This window comes from Sus scrofa, chromosome 6 (genome assembly GCF_000003025.6).
Source record: "Sus scrofa isolate TJ Tabasco breed Duroc chromosome 6, Sscrofa11.1, whole genome shotgun sequence".
Lineage (NCBI taxonomy): Eukaryota > Metazoa > Chordata > Mammalia > Artiodactyla > Suidae > Sus > Sus scrofa.
The window spans coordinates 63,049,341-63,068,536 of NC_010448.4; the positions used below are offsets into that span (position 1 = coordinate 63,049,341).

The 19,196-nt window shown below is 58.9% G+C and overlaps 1 protein-coding gene across 11 annotated transcripts; it reads left to right on the plus strand.

The window, feature by feature from the left end:
• On the plus strand, positions 61–16,790 carry ZNF446 (zinc finger protein 446). Of its 11 annotated transcripts, none has more exons than XR_002345402.1 (6): positions 1,001–1,754; positions 3,344–3,545; positions 3,884–3,978; positions 5,611–5,695; positions 5,852–7,190; positions 16,283–16,782. XR_002345402.1 is itself a non-coding variant. In XM_021097393.1 (6 exons), exons 2-6 carry the CDS (start codon positions 2,928–2,930, stop codon positions 6,466–6,468), a joined length of 1,341 nt encoding a protein of 446 aa, XP_020953052.1. In that variant the 5' UTR covers positions 1,001–2,486; positions 2,636–2,927; the 3' UTR covers positions 6,469–8,523. The 11 variants fall into 11 exon arrangements, 9 of the variants coding, with proteins under 9 accessions (XP_020953050.1, XP_020953052.1, XP_020953051.1 ...); XM_021097393.1 differs by lacking the exon at positions 16,283–16,782 and adding an exon at positions 2,636–3,269 and having other exon boundaries at positions 1,001–2,486; positions 5,852–8,523; XM_021097392.1 differs by lacking the exon at positions 16,283–16,782 and adding an exon at positions 2,120–3,269 and having other exon boundaries at positions 5,852–8,523.

A 19,196-nucleotide genomic window follows, 5' to 3' on the forward strand; every position in this document is an offset into this window, starting at 1 on the left:
GTTGCTGCCGAGGCGCAGATTTGTGCTCTGGCCTGGGAACTTCCACGTGCCAGAGGCGTGGTTAAAAAAAAAAAAAGTTTAAAAAATGTGAATAGTAGCAGCCTGAAACTGGTTTAATCCTAGCACAGTGCAGGCGTGTCATCACAGCTGGAGGGATTTGGCTGTAACCCTGGTCCCTTTGGGAGGACACAGGGTGGAGAGGCATCCTGTGTGTGGCCCACCCAGGGCCTGCCCCAAGAGCAGCTGTAATAGGAGGTGACCCAGGCCCTGATTGTGAGGCAGAAGCCATATGCAGGACCCAAAAGGTTAACCCCAGCCCAGTGGGTGCTTCAGTCCCTTCATGTCCAGCTCTCACAGCCATTTGCCACCACCTAAGCAGAGACGTGATGTGTATGACTCCCCACCTGCCAGCAGGGTTTGGTCCCCGAAGCTTCACAGGTTTTTGCAAGGAGGGGAGACACGGGGTAAGGAGAGGAGTAATTCAGGAGCAGGCACTGCAAGACTCAAGTGCAGGGCCTCTGAGCCACTATCCGCCCCTTATGGGCCCATCCTCTCTGCTCTCTTGGGTCCCGGCCTCACCCTCCCCCAGGCTGGCCTCCATGAGGGAGCCGTGAACAGGTCACTTCAGCCTCAGGCTGCACCCCTGTGAAATGCAGACAACCCCACAGAGCAGATGGAGGGCTCTTGTGGGAAGGTCACGGGATTCAGGAACAAAGGAGTCTGTGGAACATCAAGTGAGGACACAGAGTTTCATGCAACCTTTTCTGCATCTTGGACAAAAGCTCCTACAGCCTGGTTGCCATCCTCAGCTCTTCCCCACCGGTCAAGCTGGGCCTGATTAATTGCGCTTTTCCTATCTAAAAACCAAGGTTTTTATGTTTATTCCCATTGTGGCACAGCAGAAATGAGTCCGACTAGTATTCATGAGGACACGGTTTCAATCCCTGGCCTTGCTCAGTGGGTTAAGGATCTGGAAAGCTTTGGTGAGCTGTGGTGTAGGTGGAAGACGCAGCTCAGAAACTCCGTTGCTGTGGCTGTGACTAGGCTAGCAGCCATAGCTTTGGTTCCTGGCCTGGGAACTGCTATATGCTGCGGGTGAGGCCCCAAGAACAAACAAACAAAAGTCACCCTGACTGGTTCTGGTCCGGAAAGTATGTAAAACATGTCCCATAATTCTGGACAAAAACCACCCCTCGCTTTGCAGTACTGATCCAGCTGAAGCCACGTGTGAGGCTATGAAGGTGTAAATCATGGACAGTTTCTTCGTCAGTAGATGGGTGTTCTTCCTGCAGTCCCCGCATGTCCACAGGGCGCTCAGCGGTGGTCGAATGAAGGTCCCCAGCGCCATCCTCGCTGTAGAAATTCCCGAGGATGGCGGAGAAACCCCGTGGGTTAGGCCAGCCTTCCCGGCAGGTTCCGGCCCCCTCCTGGGACCATCTGGAGAGGAGGTTCGGAGGAACTACACCCCACAGGCAGCCACTTCCGGCCCCCGCAGAGAGCAGGGCAGCGCTCTGGACGTTGCCTTGGAAGCAGCTGGAGGCCAGCCGCGGTGCTCCAGGGGTTACCAAGGTGACGGCCGGGCGACTGGAAAGAAGCCTCAAGAAGGACGCTTGGGGAGGAGCCTGGGGCGAGCGCCAGCTCTGATTGGCCGACAGGTCACGCTACTTCCCCACCCATCGCCTCGCTTGCCAATAGGCGCCGGGCCTGTCGTGCACATGCGCAGGATCAGACGGTACCATCCCTCTCGGCCGTCGGTGAGTGCTAGTGCGCGGGTACTAAGGGAAAGTAGCTGCTGGGGAGGGTAGGGAGCCCCCCTCAAAACCCTGCCACTCTTCACATTCCTCTCGAAGGGATGGGGCACCTCTCAATCGTGAGATGCCTCCGAAAAGGAGCATCTGCTGGCGGAGGCCGCGCCTGTCCTTGCTGAGGCTCATGGGAAAAGTAGTCCGAGGGGAGGGGGCGGCGCCTTCGGAGCAGATGCATGATTGGCCAAGGCGGCTCTGCCCAAGGGGCGGGCGGGGACGCTGGCTCCCAGTGGCCTCGGGTGGCGGAGGTGGGCGCAGGCCTGGCTGGGTGGGCGTGGCCTCTCACTACCTCCCAATGTGCCCTGGGCCTCCAGCTTCCAAGCCTTTTCCCGGGCCGGTCCACGTCCCTCCTGCGGGAAAACCTCCTCTTTGGAAGGCGAACTCCAGGCGTCAGGTTTGGTCCAGCCTGTGAGCCAGCCCCCCGATCCCGCGCTGGGCGTGTTTCACCCCGGAGTCTCTGCGAGCCTGAGACACAATTATTTGCTGACCGCTTCACACAACTCGTAGCTCCTCTTTGCTTTGCTCCGGCTTTTCACACGCTCGGTCCAGACGTTGTGAGTGAAGCACTGCTCTCCGTGGTCAGCGAGCTCTGTATCTCGGGGTCCACATCAGCCCCTGCCTCGACCAAGCGCAGACCAGCCCTTCAGGGTGCCCCACTTGAGTCAACGTCTCCCGGAGACGGTGAGGACAGGCGGCCTGGCCCCAGTCCTCACCCCGGATCGTGCCCTACTACAGCCCTAATTACCCCCTCTCTCCGCCGCGATGGCTTTCCGGGGCTCCTCAGCCTGTCCCTGGCAGCCTCTGATGACTCCCTTTGCCTTCCTCTCCAGCATCATCTCCCAGCAGTTCCCTGCAGTTTTCTGGAAGCTCTGTCAACAACTTGCCTCCAAGCCTTGGTTCACAAGGCTTCCTTCCGCTCTGTGACTCCTTCCTCCTTGAAGCTTTCCCCAACTCAGCCTCAAGCATCCCCACACCAGGGTCCTCTCTGTCGCAGCCTCAGTCCCCTGGGCTGGGCCTGTGTGCACACAGGTGACTTACCCTGCCTGTGGGCTTGAGGCTGTCACCCTGACCCCTCCTATCCTGCAAGTCCCTCTTGGTGGCTCCAGGAAGACTCGCAGCACAATGCCATCCCCACTGGGTCCCCCGAGCCTCCCCTCTCTGGACTCCGAGGCCACCCTGGAGGAGCCCGAGGCAGCACGCCAGCGCTTCCGGGGCTTCTGCTACCAGGAGGCAGCCGGTCCCCACGAGGCCCTGGCCCGGCTGCGGGAGCTGTGCCACCAGTGGCTGCAGCCAGAGGCTCACTCCAAGGAGCAGATGCTGGAGCTGCTGGTGCTGGAGCAGTTCCTGGGCGCTCTGCCCCCTGAGATCCAGGCCTGGGTGCGGGGCCAGAGGCCAGGCAGCCCAGAGGAGGCTGCTGTTCTGGTCGAGGGCCTGCAGCATGACCCTGGGCAGCTGCTCAGCTGGGTGAGTGTGGAAGTGTGGGTTTCTTGCAGGGACAGAGTGAGACTGGCTCCCCGGTAACTTGCCTCTCTCCTCAGATTACAGCGCACGTCCTGAAGCGGGCAGTGCTTCCAGCAGCACAGAAGACAGAGAAATCTGTGAGGAGCTCCCACCCTTCAGAGCCAGTGGAGCCCCTCAGGGCAGCCTCTGGGGAGGGGTCCAACGATGCGCAGATGGAGGGGGGTGCCCATCCCAGCTGCAGTGTGAAGGAGGAGCCTGCTGGCTATGGGCAGGAGACCGGTGAGAGTGGGGGCGCAGTAGGGCTCGGGGTTCCTGGAGACAGTGCAACATCCCCAGCTAGAGTGGGAACCCAGGAGAGGTTATGCTGGAGCTGGGGGCTTCTGGAGGGAGTGTGGGTGTCCCAGGTGGGAGGGGGACCTACAAGGGACTGCAGACTGCAGAGCTTGGTCCCTGGGAGGGCAGAGGGCAGGGCTGCCTGCCTGCTGGCTGTGTGCCTAGCACACCCGGAGGGCTGCCCCCTGCTGGCAGAGGTGGGCCCAGTGAAGCACCAACACTGATTCCTTGCCTGCCCCGGCTCACATGAGCAGCCCCTGACGCCTGTCTGCTTCACTTCCTAGCACCCTCCAGCCCCCTAAACCCAGCCACGTCCCATGAGAGGTGCCTCGAACGACAGGAACCGACCTCTGCGCCTTTCCACCCGTCTAGGATTCAGGTCAGCAGCCCCTGGTGGCAGGTGCAGGCCTGCGGTGGGTAGAGGGAGTTCCTGGTGACCACTCTCTGCCCTGCCAGTTGTCCAGGTTCCTTGGCCAGCACCTCTGTTCTTTGCTGCCCCAAAATGGAGTTGGTGTCAGGGCACCCCTTGCAGGCCCTGGGGCACAGAGGGACAGACCTGCGCTTGGAAGGTATCTTGGGAGTTCCTGTTGTGGTGCAGCAGAAACGAATCCGACTAGGAACCATGAGGTTGTGGTTCGATCCCTGGCCTCGCTCAGTGGGTTAAGGATCTGGCATTGCCATGAGCTCTGGTGTAGGTCACAGATACGGCTCGGATCCCACGTTGCTGTGGCTCTGGTGTAAGCCAGCAGCTACAGCTCTGATTAGACCCCTAGCCTGGGAATCGCCCGTATGCCGCGGGAGTGGCCCTAGAAAAAGCTAAAAAAAAAAAAAAAGAAGGGATTTTGGCCTTGGGCAACTGGGAATCTGGTTTAGAGTGACTGAGCCTGGCCCACTGATCGAGCAGTCAGTCAGGGAGTTGGCAGCTCCCAGAAGTCCTGAGCTGGCTTCTGGGGATGGAAGCTTCACGTGTAGGTGGGGAGGGGACAAGATGGCGATGACCAAGCCTGGCAGGAAAGCCCGAGTGACACCCAGCAGTCTGGCCCCCCTGCACACCTGAGGTCCGCGTGGAGACGCTCTTCCTAGGAAATGCCTGCAGCTCTGCCTCTGCCAGGCCTTTCCTCCAAGGCCGGCCAGCCCTCCACTGTGGCCAGCTAAGTGTCCCCTGCCACCTGTGGGGCTGGGTTCCTCAGTATGGGACTCCCAGCAACACTTCCTCATCCAGTCCACTCTAAGAGTGCTGCCCCAGGGTCCAGGCGCAGGTGGAAGCAGGCGGGTGGGAAGGCCACCCCCACCCTGAGCCTCCCCTCCTCCAGCTGGCAGTGCTGGCCTGGCTCCTGTGGACAGACGCTGGCTCATCTGTCAGGATTCTTGTTCCCATCCCTGCAGACACGACGGCCGGGAGCGCACCTCCTAGTAAAGCCTGCGAGGGTTTTGCTTTGACTTGTGGCAGCAGGAGCTAGCTCACCTGTGTCCTAAGGTGCCTGCCCGCTGCCTTGCCTGCCTCCCTGCAGCCAGGTCCCCCATCCAGGGACGCTGATGTCCTCGGCGCTTCCCGGGAGGATCTCTGTTGCTCTTGTAACCACAGGCCTGAGGGAGGAGGTTGGGGTCCGCGCCACTGCCCGGCATTTTGCTCTCCCAGCAGCACACAGTGTTCAGGGCCCATCCAGGGCCTGTGTGCAGCCAGGACCAGGAGCCGGCGGCAGTCGTGGGGGACTGCTGCTGTCTGCATCTGAGGGGTGAGGCCAAGGGCAGCTCCCTTCCGGGTCCTGTGTCCCCAACACGCGTGGGCTCCCATCCTAGCTTCACCTTCACCTTCGGCCTCCTGGGCAGGGGAGGCTTAGGAGACCTGCAGCCCCCCTCCCCCTTGCCGAGGTGATTGGCAAGGCTCGGTCCGGTGGGGGTGCTGCTGGGAGACGGGCCTTCTGTGGGGGAGCAGCCTCTGGTGGCAGGTAGCAGGCCTGCCGTGGGCAGAGAGGGTTCCTGGTGGCCACTCTCTGCCACCTCCCTGCAGGAAGAGTGGGGCCTTCTGGACCCGTCACAGAAGGAGCTGTACTGGGACGTGATGCTGGAGAAGTACGGCACGGTGGTCTCCCTGGGTGAGGAAGGCCCCTTCTCCTCCCGGTCCTGCGTGTGCCGTGCTTCCCAGGGGGCACCCCCATCGCCTGCCAGGGCCCCCACCCCGTCCTTACACGTGCGAACCCCTCACACGCCCCTCGTGCCAGGCCTGCCGCCTGATGGGCCCCTGACCCCAGCAGGGTTGCCGCGCCCGCTTCCGGAGGCACTCGCGGAGTCGGAGCCCGAGGGGCTGAGCCCCGGACCGGAGGGACAGAGGAGCCTCCGCCCGGGTAAGGGACCGCCGGCCCCCGGCGGCTGGGGCCGGGAGAGGGGGCCTGGCGTCGCCGGCGACCTGGCTCTGCCACGTCTGCCCCCAGCAGGTGAAAGCGCGAGCTCGGGAGCGGAGGGGCCGTCTGGCCGCCCCGGGGCCCCGCCGCCCGCCGCCTGGGAGGGACCGTCCGCCGCCGCCGCGCCGCCGCCGCCGCCGCCGCCGCGGAGCAAGCGCTACACGTGCGCGCAGTGCGGCCGCGCCTTCGACTGGAAGTCGGTGTTCGTCATCCACCGGCGCGCGCACGCCAACGCGCCCGGCGCCGAGACGCCGCCGCAGGCCCCGCCCCGGCGCGCGCCCCCGGGCCCGCGCAGCTACTCGTGCGAGGAGTGCGGCCGCAGCTTCAGCTGGAAGTCGCAGCTGGTCATCCACCGCAAGAGCCACGCCGGCCAGCGGCGCCACCTCTGCGGCGACTGCGGCCACAGCTTCGACTGGAAGTCGCAGCTGGTCATCCACCTCAAGAGCCACCGGCCCGAGGCCCCGTGAGCGTTGGAGCGGGCAGCCTCGCCCGGCCGGTCCCGGCCCGCCCGGCTCCTCCACCTCGGCCCGGGGCCTCGGGGGCCGCAGAGGGCGCCGGAGCAGGTCCGAGTCCGCGTCCGAGGACGGCCCCCTGCCCGGACACCCCGTGTCCCTTCAGAAGCCGCCGCTCCCTCGCCGCCAGCCTGCCCGACCCCACCTTTACGGCTGAGCCTCGGCCCGCCGCCCGGCCCAGGGGCGGCCCGGTTACCTCCACGCTCCTAGCTGAGCGCGTCGCAGGCCGGCTGCGCTCCCTGTCCCTGCGAGCGCTCGACCTGATGACCAGGCCCCTTCCCACCAGCGGCCTGGCCTGAGGTCTTTGTGGGGCCCGTGCAGAAAGGCCAGGAGAGCATAGCCTGCTTCTGTTTGCCGCCGGGCGGAAGGCTAAGATTGTGCGCTGTGCGTTTTTAACACATCCCAGTTTAAGACTGAAAAGGTTCTGCGCAAGAATCCTGACCTCTGGTCTCCGCTGGTCAGAGGAGCAGCACCTGCCCCGTCTGCCTGCCAGCCGGGGCTTTCGGGCCCGCGAGCAGCGTCAGGGTCCGGGCAGCTCTTCCGTGGCCCACACATCCCTCCCTGGCCTTGTTGTCCAGGCTCTCGAGTCCCAGCCTGAATGAACATGATGGACAAGCATGGCCTCCGGGAGCAGATGCCACTTGGGCCACGCACGCCCAGAGCCCACGGAGCAGGAGGTGAGGAAGCCGCTTGCTGCCCGGGTGGCCCGTCTGGGTTCCTGGGCGGTCATTCAGGACTTTGGCCAGTGGACTGTTAGACTTTGCAGGGTTGCTCTGACAGACTTGTTGAAAAAAACCCAGGTGTGTTCTCTGAGGGCTCTGAACTGGGTCTCACTAGGCTCAAATCAAGGTGTGGGCAGGGCTGGTGCCTTCTGAAGGCCCTAGGCAGGAACCCACTTTATGGCCTGTCTTCGCTCACAGACGCTGCCCCTCGGCTTGGTTTATGGCCCCTTCCTCCGTCTTCAGAGCCAGCGGTGGAGGGTGATCTCACGTTGCATCCTCTTTGTGAGGATCCCCGGGATTGGGTCCGGGTTCCCTGAGTGACCTGGGCTGAGCTCGCCCCAGAATCACCTGTCGGCCACACCTGCGCTCATCTTGTCTCTGTGTCTCACGGTTGCCTTTGCGTGTGAGATGACACGTTCACAGGCTCTGTGGGTAGGACGTGGGTGACTGGGATGTTATCTAGCCCTTCTCTGTCTCCTGGCATTTGGGGGGGTGGGTTCAGGGAAATAGGTGCATCCAAGGAAGGAACCTCTGCAGCCTCAGGCACATGCAGGGGTGGCTGGGACTGCAGCTACTGGGCAGAGGTGGGGGACAGCTGGGCTGGGGACCTTGCTGCAGCCTGAGACGGGAGGCAGAAGCCTCCATCCCCCAGTCTTCTGAGGACCTTTGACCTGCTGCACACACGCAGGCCCGGGAAGCACAGCCAGGCTGGAGATGGAACGGGGCGCAGGTGATCTGGTTTCCGAGTCCAAGCTCGTACCCCTCACTGCACCGTTGTTGGAGGAGGAGAGACCAGTTGTTGGAGGGAGCAGTGGCAGCTTCGTTCACAAAGCAGCCGACCAAGGAGATGGTGGGCTCAGGTCCCAGACAACCCCCTGCTTTTGTACTGGAAGGGGAGGGAGCAACGGCAGACATTTCCCGGCTCCCTCCTGCCTGGGAGCCGCTGCTGTGTTGCCGTCTTCCTGCGGCGGCTCCCGGGTGGGCCTGGTCAGGCTGCTTCCTGGGAGCTTAAACAGGGTACTTTAGCTAATTGCTGGTTGCCTGGAGGCAGAGTTCCTAGAGATGGGCCCTTAGGTGTGGTTTAAGCTGTGGTGATGAAGCCCGTAGTAGCACAAATAGGTCTCCCCTCTTACAATCGGGTTGGCAAGCAGGAGGCCAGATCCATGTTGGGGGCCTGGAGGTAGAGGGCAGAGCGGGGCTGGGTGCCCCGGAAAGGAGAGCTGGGTGTGAAGGTGCCGAGGGAGAGCAGGCTGCGGTTTCCTAATAAAGTTTTTCATATTTAAAAGCAGTTGAGGAGTTCCTGTCGCGGCTCAGTGGTTAATGAATCCGACTAGGAACCATGAGGTTGCGGGTTCGATCCCTGGCCTCGCTCGGTGGGTTAAGGATCCAGCATTGCTGTAGGTGTGGTGTAGGTCTTAAATGCAGCTTGGATCTGGCATTGCTGTGGCTGTGTCATAGGCCAGCGGCTACACCTCCGATTAGACCCATAGCCTGGGAACCTCCATGTGCTGTCAGAGCAGCCATAGAAAAGGCAAAAAGACACAAAACAAAAAAACAGTTGAGGGAATGGCATTCCCGTTGTGGCTCAGTGGAAACGAATCCTACCAGTGAACCATGAGGTTGTTTAAACAAAATGGGAATTCCCATAATGGCTCAGCGGTTAATGAACCCAACTAGGATCCATGAGGACGCGGGTTCGATACCTGGCCTCGCTCAGTGGGTTAAAGATCCAGCGTTGCCATGAGCTGTGGTGTGGGTCACAGATGCTGCTTGGATCCTGTGTGGCTGTGGCTGTGGCTGATAGCCTGGTAACTTCCAGATGCGCCAGCTGCAGCCCTAAAAAGATAAAAACAATCAGTGTTTTTTAATTTCTAGTTTTTGCTTTTTAGGGCCACACCCACGGCACATGGAGGTTCCCAGCCTAGGGGTCTAAGCAGAGCCACAGCTTCCAGCCTACACCACAGCCACCACAATGCCAGATCCTTAACCCACTGAGCAAGGCCAGGGATCAAACCCACAACCTCATGGTTCCTAGTCAGGTCGTTTCCCCTGTGCCATGATGGGAACTACAAGAAAATCACATAAACTTAGAAATAATATGATGACAAAAAGTACTGACAATTAAGATATTCTCCTGAAAACTGACCTCTACATCAAAGAGAAAATGGCTGGAAGGTTCCATTGTGGTGCAGTGGAAACGAACGTGACTGGCATCCATGAGGATGCGCTGACCTTGCTCAGTGGGTCGGGGTTGCTGGGAGCTGTGGTGTAGTCGCAGACGTAGCTCGGATCCCACGTTGCTGTGGCTGAGGTGTAGGCCAGCAGCTGAAGCTCCAATTCGACCCCTAGCTGGGGACCTTCCATATGCTTCGGGTGTGCCCCCCCCCCCAGAAAAAATTGAAGAAGCAAATTGACTTGCTACTGAATTGGCCAGACCAAGAGTGAAATCCAGAGTCAGGCTGTGTCTTGCTGTACAGTCCTTGCTGGTTTTCTAGTTCCTGATTCCAAAAGGGAAAGAGTCTTCTGGGGGCCATAGAACTGGCTTTCCTTCTGCTGTGAAATGCGTATTGGGGCCCTCAGGCCCAGGCCCGTTTTCAGATTTGGGGGACATGGTAGTGAAACAGGGGCACAGTGAAGCAGCCTGTGCCTCCTCGCCCATGTTCCCCAGCAAACCCCCCGGGGTTGAGGGCTGAGGCCGGGGCAGCGTGGCCCATCCAGGTGGGGAGGCTGCCCTGGCCGTGCCAGCTCGTCACCGCACAGGTTTACACAGGCAGGGACAGTACACAGACTTAAAAACCAGTCCAAAAGCAGAGAACAAATAAGTCCAAAATCCAGCACCCTGAAAAGATCAATAAATGAAACAGGTTAAAACACTGAGCCTGATCAAAGAAATAAGAGCCAGCGCTGCAGTGTAGAAACCTAATATGGAGTTCGCTGTGGCACAGTGGGTTAAGAACCTGGGCTTGTCACTGCTGTGGCTCGGATTGCTGGTATGGCTCGGGTTTGATCCCTGGCCTGAGAACTTCCATGTGCTGCAGGGACAGCCCCCCCCAAAAAAAAATCTAATAATGAAAAAAAGTAAAATGTAACCGCTAATGAGATTTCTATCAGAGACATAAGGAAATACAAATAGCAGTTATATTGTGAGCAACCTCATGACAGTACATTAAAATTCCAGTAGAGGAGTTCCCATCGTGGCTCAGGGGTTAACGAAACCAATTAGGAACCCTGAGGTTGCAGGTTCGATCCCTGGCCTTGCTCAGTGGGTTAAGGATCCCACGTTGCTGTGGCTCTGGTGTAGGCCGGTGGCTACAGCTCTGATTCAACCCCTAGCCTGGGAACCTCCCTAAGCCGCAGGTGTGGCTCTAAAAAGACCAAAAATAAATAAATAAATAAAATTTTAACAAAGCTGTCAATCACCTTGGGAAAAAAGGGCATGTGTTCAGGGAGGTTTACTGTGACCTGTTTAGAAGCAAGAAAAGACCCAAACCTTACAGAACGCAGCCTGAATGCCAGTCCCCTAGGAGTGCTTGTTTAAGTGCGGGGACAGCCATGTAATCGAAGGCTTTGCAGCCTAGAGAAGGAGTTGGTCTAGGAGTTCCCATGTGGCTCAGAGGCTTAAGGATCTGGGTTTGTCTCTGCAATGGTTTGGGTCGCCGCTGTGGCACAATCTGGACCCCTGGCCTGGGAATTTCCCTGTGCCACTGATGCAGCAAGAGAGAGGGAGGGAGGGAGGGAAGAAGAAAGAAAGGAGGGAGGGAGGGTGAGAAAGAGAGAAAGGAAGGAATTGGTCAAATGACCCGGAGACACTTCCTTAGGTATTAGGATGGACTGCGAACCACCTTGGGGGAAAAGCGAGTCTGCGGGTGTGTGGGTGCGCCTGTGTGTGCCTGGGCGCGGGGGCAAGACATGGCAGGACACACTCCCACTGATTTGTTGAGGAAATGGTAAAAGGATCGGAACAGGTGTACAAAGATCTGTGTGCATTTTAGATGTTGTTTGTCACGCGGGGGAGGAGAGGAGCAGCCTCGGTGTTCAGGAACGGGCGTTCCACGCAGGCGACTTCTGTGCTTCGCGTACCGTGAAGCAGCGGGCAGCCAGCAGGGTCGACCCCGCACGTGTCACAGCAGGGAATTGTGGACAGAGCAGGCCTCGCACTCTGAAGCTGGCTGCTGTCATGGATCAGAAGATGCAGTATTACAAATATGTCAGTCTCCCCAAGTTAACCTGTAAATTAAGGGCAACTCCAATCAAGAATCCCATAGGATCATTTTAAAAATAGATAAAATATATTGGAGTTCTCGTTGTGGTGCAGTGGAAACGAATCCGACTAGTATCCATGAGGATGTGGGTTTGATCCCTGGCCTTGCTCAGTGGGTCGGGGATCGGGCATTGTTGTGAGCTGTGGTGTAAGTTGCAGACGTGGCTCGGATCCCACGTTGCTACAGCTCTGGTGTAGGCCGGCAGCTGCAGCTCCAATTGGACCCCTAGCCTGGGAACCTCCATGTGCCACAGGTGCGGCCATAAAATAAAATATGTAAAATAGGAGTTCCCATCGTGGTTCAGTTGAAACAATCTGACTAGCATCCATGAGGACCCAGGTTCGATCCTTGGCCTTGCTCAGTGGGTTAAGGGTCCTGCATTGCTATGTCTGTGGTATAGGCCAGCAGTTGCAGCTCTGATTGGACCACTAGCCTGGGAACCTCTGTATGCCACAGACATGGCCCTAAAAAGCAAAAACAAACAAACAAACAACCAAACAGATGCAAACTGAAACAATATGATGAATTGCTCAATCTGCAAAACAGCTGTCACTTTAAAAAAAAATGCACAACCTGAAGGTTGAGAGTTAAGTTTTATTTGGGGCAAAATTAGGACTTAAGCCTGGAAGACAGCATCTCAGTAGCCCTGAGAAACTGCGCCGAGGAAGGGAGAGGGGAGCTGGCGACAGAGGCAGAGACAAAAGTTTACAGAAAACTGATGCTGGAAAGATGTCACCGGAATCTGGGTTCTCGTTCACGGCAGTCGAAGAATCAACTCTGCGAACACACAGGCCAGAAGCACGGGAAGAATCAACCCCTCTCTCCACTGTCCGTAGGGGCTTTGATCCCGTAAAGATGTGGGAGTTCCAATGTGGGGTCCAGAAAGATGTGGGTTTCTCCCACTGGCCTTACGCAGTTACCTGCATCAGTCCTTGGCCAGTATGGGTTTAGGGGTGGAAACGTCCAGAAGTTTCATGTTTCCTCTGTCCTCCTCTTCCCCTGGGTCGTCCCCCTTCCTCTCGTTCCTTTTCCGTCAGTTGAGGAGGGGGCGGGAGGCGCGTCTCCCACAGGAAGCGAGGCCTGTGCAGAGTGGCTCTCTGGGGCCCTCAAGGCGCACGTGTTCCCCCAGTGGCCATCACTGAGAGGGCGTCGCAGCCCAGGCGCCCCCGACTACCTGAGTGTCAGAACCCGGTATCTCAAGTCAAAGAATTCAGCGTGTCGCTCTGGGAAGAGGCAGAGGTCTGGGCGCATGAGACTCACTCCTTTGACCGGCAGCGCAGCCGGGGGCCTGTCTCCTCGGTTCCCTCCTGAGTTCCCTCAGGGCTTCCCAGCTCACCCTTGGGACCGGCTGTTCTCACAGGTGACCGTGACATCTTTTTTGCTTCTTTTTAAAAGAACAGCCCAGGTAGGATCCATGAGGATGTGGGTTCGATCCCTGGCCTCACTCAGTGGGTTAAGGATCTGGCATTGCCATGAGCTATGGTGTAGGTCGCAGACACAGCTTGGATCTGGTGTGGCTGTGGCTCTGGTGTAGGCCGGCAGCTGTAGCTCCGATTAGACCCCTAGCCTGGGAGCCTCCATGTGCCGTGGGTGCGGCCCTAAGAAGAGCTCCCCCTGTTCTGAATCGCGTGCACTCCTGCAGAGCACCGTGCGCCTCTGCCTCTGGGTTGGCCACTGCAGGGCAAACCCACCAGCAGCAAAGCGGACACACAAACCGAGGAGGGGGGTGCCGTGCAGCTCTGAGTGCACAGCAAGGGACCGCCACGTGCCCCAGCACCGCGGAATCTCAGTGCCCACGCCGTGTTCACGTGAAGGTCACATGGTCAGAGTCATGTTTCCCTGTGGGGGTGCTGGGGGGGGCAGGGCACCTGGTCGAGGGCTGGGAGTGGGCTCTGTGCAGTTCAGGGCTGGGACCAGGGCGATGAGGTGGGGCTGCTGGGACGGGTGATGGCAGGAGGCGGCTGCTGGGATGGGAGGTATTGGGGGTGTGGACAGCCGTTGGGGAGACACCATCCTGGCCCAAAGGGAGGGCAGACTCTGAGTCTGAGTTTGCTTCCATCTCTGTCTCTTTCTTTTTGTCTTTTTGCCTTTTTGCCATTTCTTGGGCCGCTCCCTTGGCACATGGAAGTTCCCAGGCTAGGGGTTGAATCAGAGCTGTAGCCGCCGGCCTACACCACAGCCACAGCAACGCAGGATCCGAGCTGCGTCTGCAACCTACACCACAGCTCATGGCAACGCCAGATCCCCTACCCCTATCCCCTACCCAGGATTCGAACCCGCAACCTCACGGTTCCTAGTCGGATTCATTAACTCTTGCACCACAACGGGAACTCCCTCCATCTCTGCCTCTTGATTGCGCTTGGAACAGGCGAGCCTGCCCTTTGTACGTTTATTTCTGGTAAACTAGACCCGATCCGCCCGGGGTCAGTGTACCGTGAGCCCCAGGCACGCGGCCCACACACGTGCTGGTTTTCTGGTTGTATGGCAGCTCTCTCTACTTTCCCCTCTGCCTTTGCCTTGTGTTGCGCTTCCTACTCTGTGTCTGGATTTCCCCCGTGGTAATCTGGAAGAGTCCCCGGGCTCTCAGATGGGGAGTGGATGCTGAGGTCAGCGGGTCCCCCTGTGCCTCCAAGGCCACGCTCAGGCTGCACGGTTTGCTGGAAGGGGTCACAGGACTCAAAAGCTCTGAGACTCCGAGATAGGGTTTATCACCAACACGAGGCGTACATCGGGTCAGCAGAGGGAGCGGCGTTTGGACGAGCTCTCCCCTCTGAGGGAGTCCTGCCGAGAGCCCTGGGTCCCCCAGCCCTGGAGTATGACGACCACCACGTGCTGCCAGCCGGGGAAGATGCCCGAGCCTGTTCCAGGCTCTGTCGGTGCTTGGAGCCCCACATGGCCGACCCTGGCTACTGGGTTCCAGCTCCTGTGCCCAAGAGGCCAAACCGAGGCAGCCCAAGGCCTCGGGCGCAGAAGCACTCTTAGTGGGTCACCCAGGAGAGTGGTCAGGAGGCAGGTGGGGGGGACAGCACCTGCAAAGGGTCAGAGGCAGGTGGTGGTGCTTCAATCCTGGAGCCTGGGGCGCGTGCCCCAGGGTGGCCAGGTCAGTGTAGCACTTCTGTCCTTCATCCTGGGCACCCAGGAGCCCACAGAGCCCCCTGACCTGCAGGGCCAGCTGCTCAGGCCCCTCCTGGTTGGGAGATCAGGGAACAGGTGGCCTCTGCACCATCGGGTACAGAGTCTCCCCGAAGGCCTGTCAGGGAGAGGCCGCACGGACACTCACAGGAGCGGATGCTTGACCCGAGCCAGAGGCGGCCCTGCAGCCCCTGAGGGGGCAGGGACTTTCCACCACGAAAGGGGTCCCCCACACACAACTGGGACTCCAGCCTCATGCCACCACCCTGCAGATCTGGCGGCAAAGGCAAAGCGAGGCGGCCCTTGTGTGGAGCCCGGGGCACTGCCTGCCTTCATGAATTCAGAAAAGGAGTTTTCCTGAACAGATGGGACATGAAGCAAAAAGGGAAGGCCGACTCGAGGTAGGATCCGTCCATCAGCTTTTCTGCAAAGAGCGGGGAGAAGAGGCCAGCGCCCAGCACCCAAAATAAACTGTAATTTCTACCAACCACAAGTAAAGCAGGCCCTTGAAGGAACACTCGCAGTCACTAAAGTGAGCAGACACACACCTCGTGTGGTTGCACAGCAAACTCAACAAATGAGGCTGAACAAACAGGGAAGGTGGAGAACAAAGCGCAGTGTTTATGCAAAGTTCAGAAAGAAGTAGACATGACCTACGTGATTTCTATTGCATTTCTTTCTTTTTTTTGTCTTTTTGCCTTTTCTGGGGCTGCTTCCCGTGGCACATGGAGGGTCCCAGGCTAGGGGTCGAATTGGACTATAGCTGCTGGCCTATACCACAGCTACAGCAGCACGGGATCCGAGCCGCGTCTGCAACCTACACTACAGCTCACGGCAATGCTGGATCCTCAACCCACTGAGCGAGGCCAGGGATTGAACCAGCAACCTCATGGTTCCTAGTCGGACTCATTAACCACTGCGCCGCAGCAGGAACTCCAAGGAGAATATCACTTCTGTGTGTCTGTGAGGGTGTCTCAGATGGGAGTAGTGTTTGAACTGGTGGTGTCAGCTGTGGAGCAAACTGGTGCGAGTGGCGCCATCCAGTCCATGAGGCCAAATAGAACACGTCCTGGCGGGGAAGCAGTGCCTTTTTCTTCCTGCCTCACTGCTGGAGCTGGCACGCCTCACTTCTTGGCCTTGGACCTGACTGCCACGGATGGCTCCCCTGGTTGTCAGGCTTTCAGGCTGGGACTGAGTTGAGCCCTTGGCGTCCAGGGCCTCCAGCTGGCCGACGGGAGGCAGGGGCACTTGTCCGCCTCCACGGTCTCATGAGCAGATCGCTCAGCATAATCTCCCTTTGTACGTCCCCTGGCCGCACTGGGAAACATCACAAGGACCTGCCGGCGCGATTCATTCCTGAGGCCAACCCCAGGCGTCATCGGTGGGGCCGCGGGTCCCCCGCAAGGAGCATCCCCACTCTCTGCCAGGATCCCTGCCCCAGCCACCTGCCCCGCAGGGACAGCGCAGGCACGCCTCCTCCTGACCCCCTGACACACCGCTAGAGCTTTGGTCTCAATGGTCGTGCCCCACCCCCACTCACATCCCCTGTGTGGTGTCTGGCGATGGGCCTTTGGGAGGCCACTAGGTCTGAGGGCCTCCCGGTGAGACCGGTGGTCTTGGCGGAGGCCTGAGAGCGCCCTTTGTCTTCTCTAGCCCCCAGGGAAGGACCCAGTGCGAAGACGGCCGGCCGCCTGTGAGCCTGGACGTGGGCTGTCCCTGGACAGCACATCGGCCCGCACCTCCGTCTTGGAATCCACAGGCTCCAGAGCGGTGAGAAATAGGTTTCTGTCATTCATAAGCCACCCGGTGGATGGTACTGGGTTAGAGGAGCCCGAACAGAAGCCAGGTGAGGATGTTTTGAAACACAAGAGGAGGAATTCTTTATCAGATATTAAAACTTATTATGGGGCAGTGCTCATTAGAGGAGTGGAGAACAAGAAAAAGCAGAAAGATCAACTGCATGAAATAAGACAATACCTGTGATGTATTGAATAAATAATAATTCACCTAATTTCTAGTCCGGGGGATAATAAAAGTAAACAATTATGGTTTTGGTAGTTCCCTCTGTGGTGGCATCTTGGGGCACTGGGGCGCAGGTTCGGTCCCTGGCCCGGGCCAGTGGGTTGAGGATCCGGCCTCGCAGCTGCAGCTCAGATCTGATACCTGGGCTGGGGACTCCATGTGCCTCTGGGCAGCCAAAAAAAAAAATACCCCAAAACAATGTGGGTTGTTTTTTTTTTTTTTTGGCCATTGACCTGTGGCATGTGGGGTTCCCAGTCCAGGGATCAGATCTGAGCTGCAGCTTTGGCAATGCTGGATCCTTAACCTGCCAAGCAAGGGATTGAACCCTCATCCTCATGGATACTGGTCAGATTCTTTTTTTTTTTTTGCTTTTTTAGGGCCAACACCTGTAGCATATGGAGGTTCCCAGGCTAGGGGTCAAATTGGAGCTACAGCTGCCTGCCTATACCACAGCCACAGCAACTTGGTATCTGAGCCGCGTCTGTGAACTATACCACAGCTCATGGCAACACTGGATCCCAGACCCACTGAGTGAGACCAGGGATCGAACCTGCAACCCCATGGTTCCTAGTCGGATTCGTTTCCACTGTGCCACGACAGGAACACCCCTAGTCAGATTCTTAACCTGCTGAGCCATGATGGGAACTCCTAAACAATTGTTTTAATCCTCACAAAATTATTATTTTTTGTCTTCTGTCTTTTTAGAGCCACACCCGAGGCATAGGGAGGTTCCCAGGCTGGGGGTCTAATCAGAGCTGCAGCTGCCGGCCTACACCCCAGCCACAGCAACACCAGATCCGAGCCGCGTCTGCAACCTACACCACAGCTCATGGCAACACTGGATCCCAGACCCACTGAGTGAGGCCAGGGACTGAACCTGCAACCCCATGGTTCCTAGTCGGATTCATTTCTGCTGCACCACGCCGGGAACTCCAAATCCTCACAAGATTATAGCCAAGTGTGTGCCTGCCCGAAGCCGGCTGGGGCTTGGGGCAGGTGGAGGTGAAAACCTTTGGAGCCGCAGCGAGGTCTTTCTTCATAACATCCCCGCAGTGAGGATGCACTTGCCACCCGCGCCGACGGGGCTGGTTGAATAGCTGGGGGTCGGCACACCCCTCTCAGCCGGGCTCCTCGACTGTGAAGGGGAAACATTCCTGCCCACGCTGTGCCGGGAGTGGGGGTGAGAGACTCCAGTGAGACACGCTGGCATCGCCAGGGCTTCCGGGGAGCCCTCGAGGGTCCTGAGGTAGCGTTTCATTCCTGCCGTTGCTCACCCCGGTCCCTCCCGATGCCCCTGCTGGTGACAGCCGAGCCAGGATGCCAGCCTCAGGGACAGCAGGTCCCTGCGCTTTCACCCTTTTGAACGCCCACAAACGTCTTCCAGGGTCATCATCGTCTCCGCGGTCATCAGTCCCATTTTACAATGAAGGGAACCGGTGTGCGGGGAGCATGTGGTTCTCGGGTTGCCTGGCCACACAGCCTGCACGTGGCCTGCGCTGGGACCCACAGACCCTGGCTCGTGTCCAGCGTGTGTCCCTGGGGCCCTCTCTCCGTGCCTCCCCGCACTCGATACTGTGTTGGTCGAGCGCATCTCCTTGCCTGCAGCCCGGCTGGCAGCCCTTCCTGTTAAGGAAAGTGCAGCGACACAGCCTCACAGGTCGGGGCCCCCTGAGCTGGGCGCAGAAATGCAGTGTTCCTGGTCAGGGGGATGGCACCGCCTGAGCCCCCACCACATGGTTCACAGAGAAGTGGCTATATTGGCTACAGCTGGCACCAGGCACTGTGCAGCTTGGCACAGGAGCCCAGGGAAGCCTGGAGAGCGGGGCCTGCAGGTCTTAAGGTCTGGTCACAAGACATGGCAGGATCACTGGGTCCTAGTGGCTGTCTGTCCATATACCCCAGGCTCCCTTCCAGGCAGTTTCTGGTCCCAGAGAACACACAGGCCTTGGAGTAATGGGGCAGGAGGATGGGCCTCAAGGGGTCCCAGCCCAGCCTCTGCTACTGGGTCCCAGCTGTCAAATGGTACTAGACGTCCTTTGGGCACCAGGACGAAGTAGGCCTGGGACAAAGCAGGGGCAGCCAGCCTGGGCCTCTCCTGCTATGTTCACACAGTGCCAGCTTCCTTCCTACCCAGGTAGTCCCTGGAGGGACCAGGCCTGAAAAATGAACCTGACAACCTACTGTGCAGGGAGGCAGGCTGCACCTGAGTCCAGCTGTGGGCACCAGTGCCTGGAGGGGCTCTGTTTCTGTGGGGGGCACATGGGGTTTCCTCGGCCCCAAAGGGCAGAGAAAACAGTCCATGCCAGTGGGCACAGCCACATCCTGGAAGATAGCCACAGCGCCTGCCTGCTGCGCTCAGGCTGCACACAGGGCCTGGCCGCCACCACCAAAGAGAAGATTCTCTTAGTGGACCCCCCCCGGAATCCCCAGGGAGCATGGGCCGTGATACTGCCACACCTGCTGCTCACACCTCCCTGTCTACTGCTCCCACAATGCCCTGGAGGTCATTTCTGGCCCCTAGGACACTGAGGACACCACCGTCCAG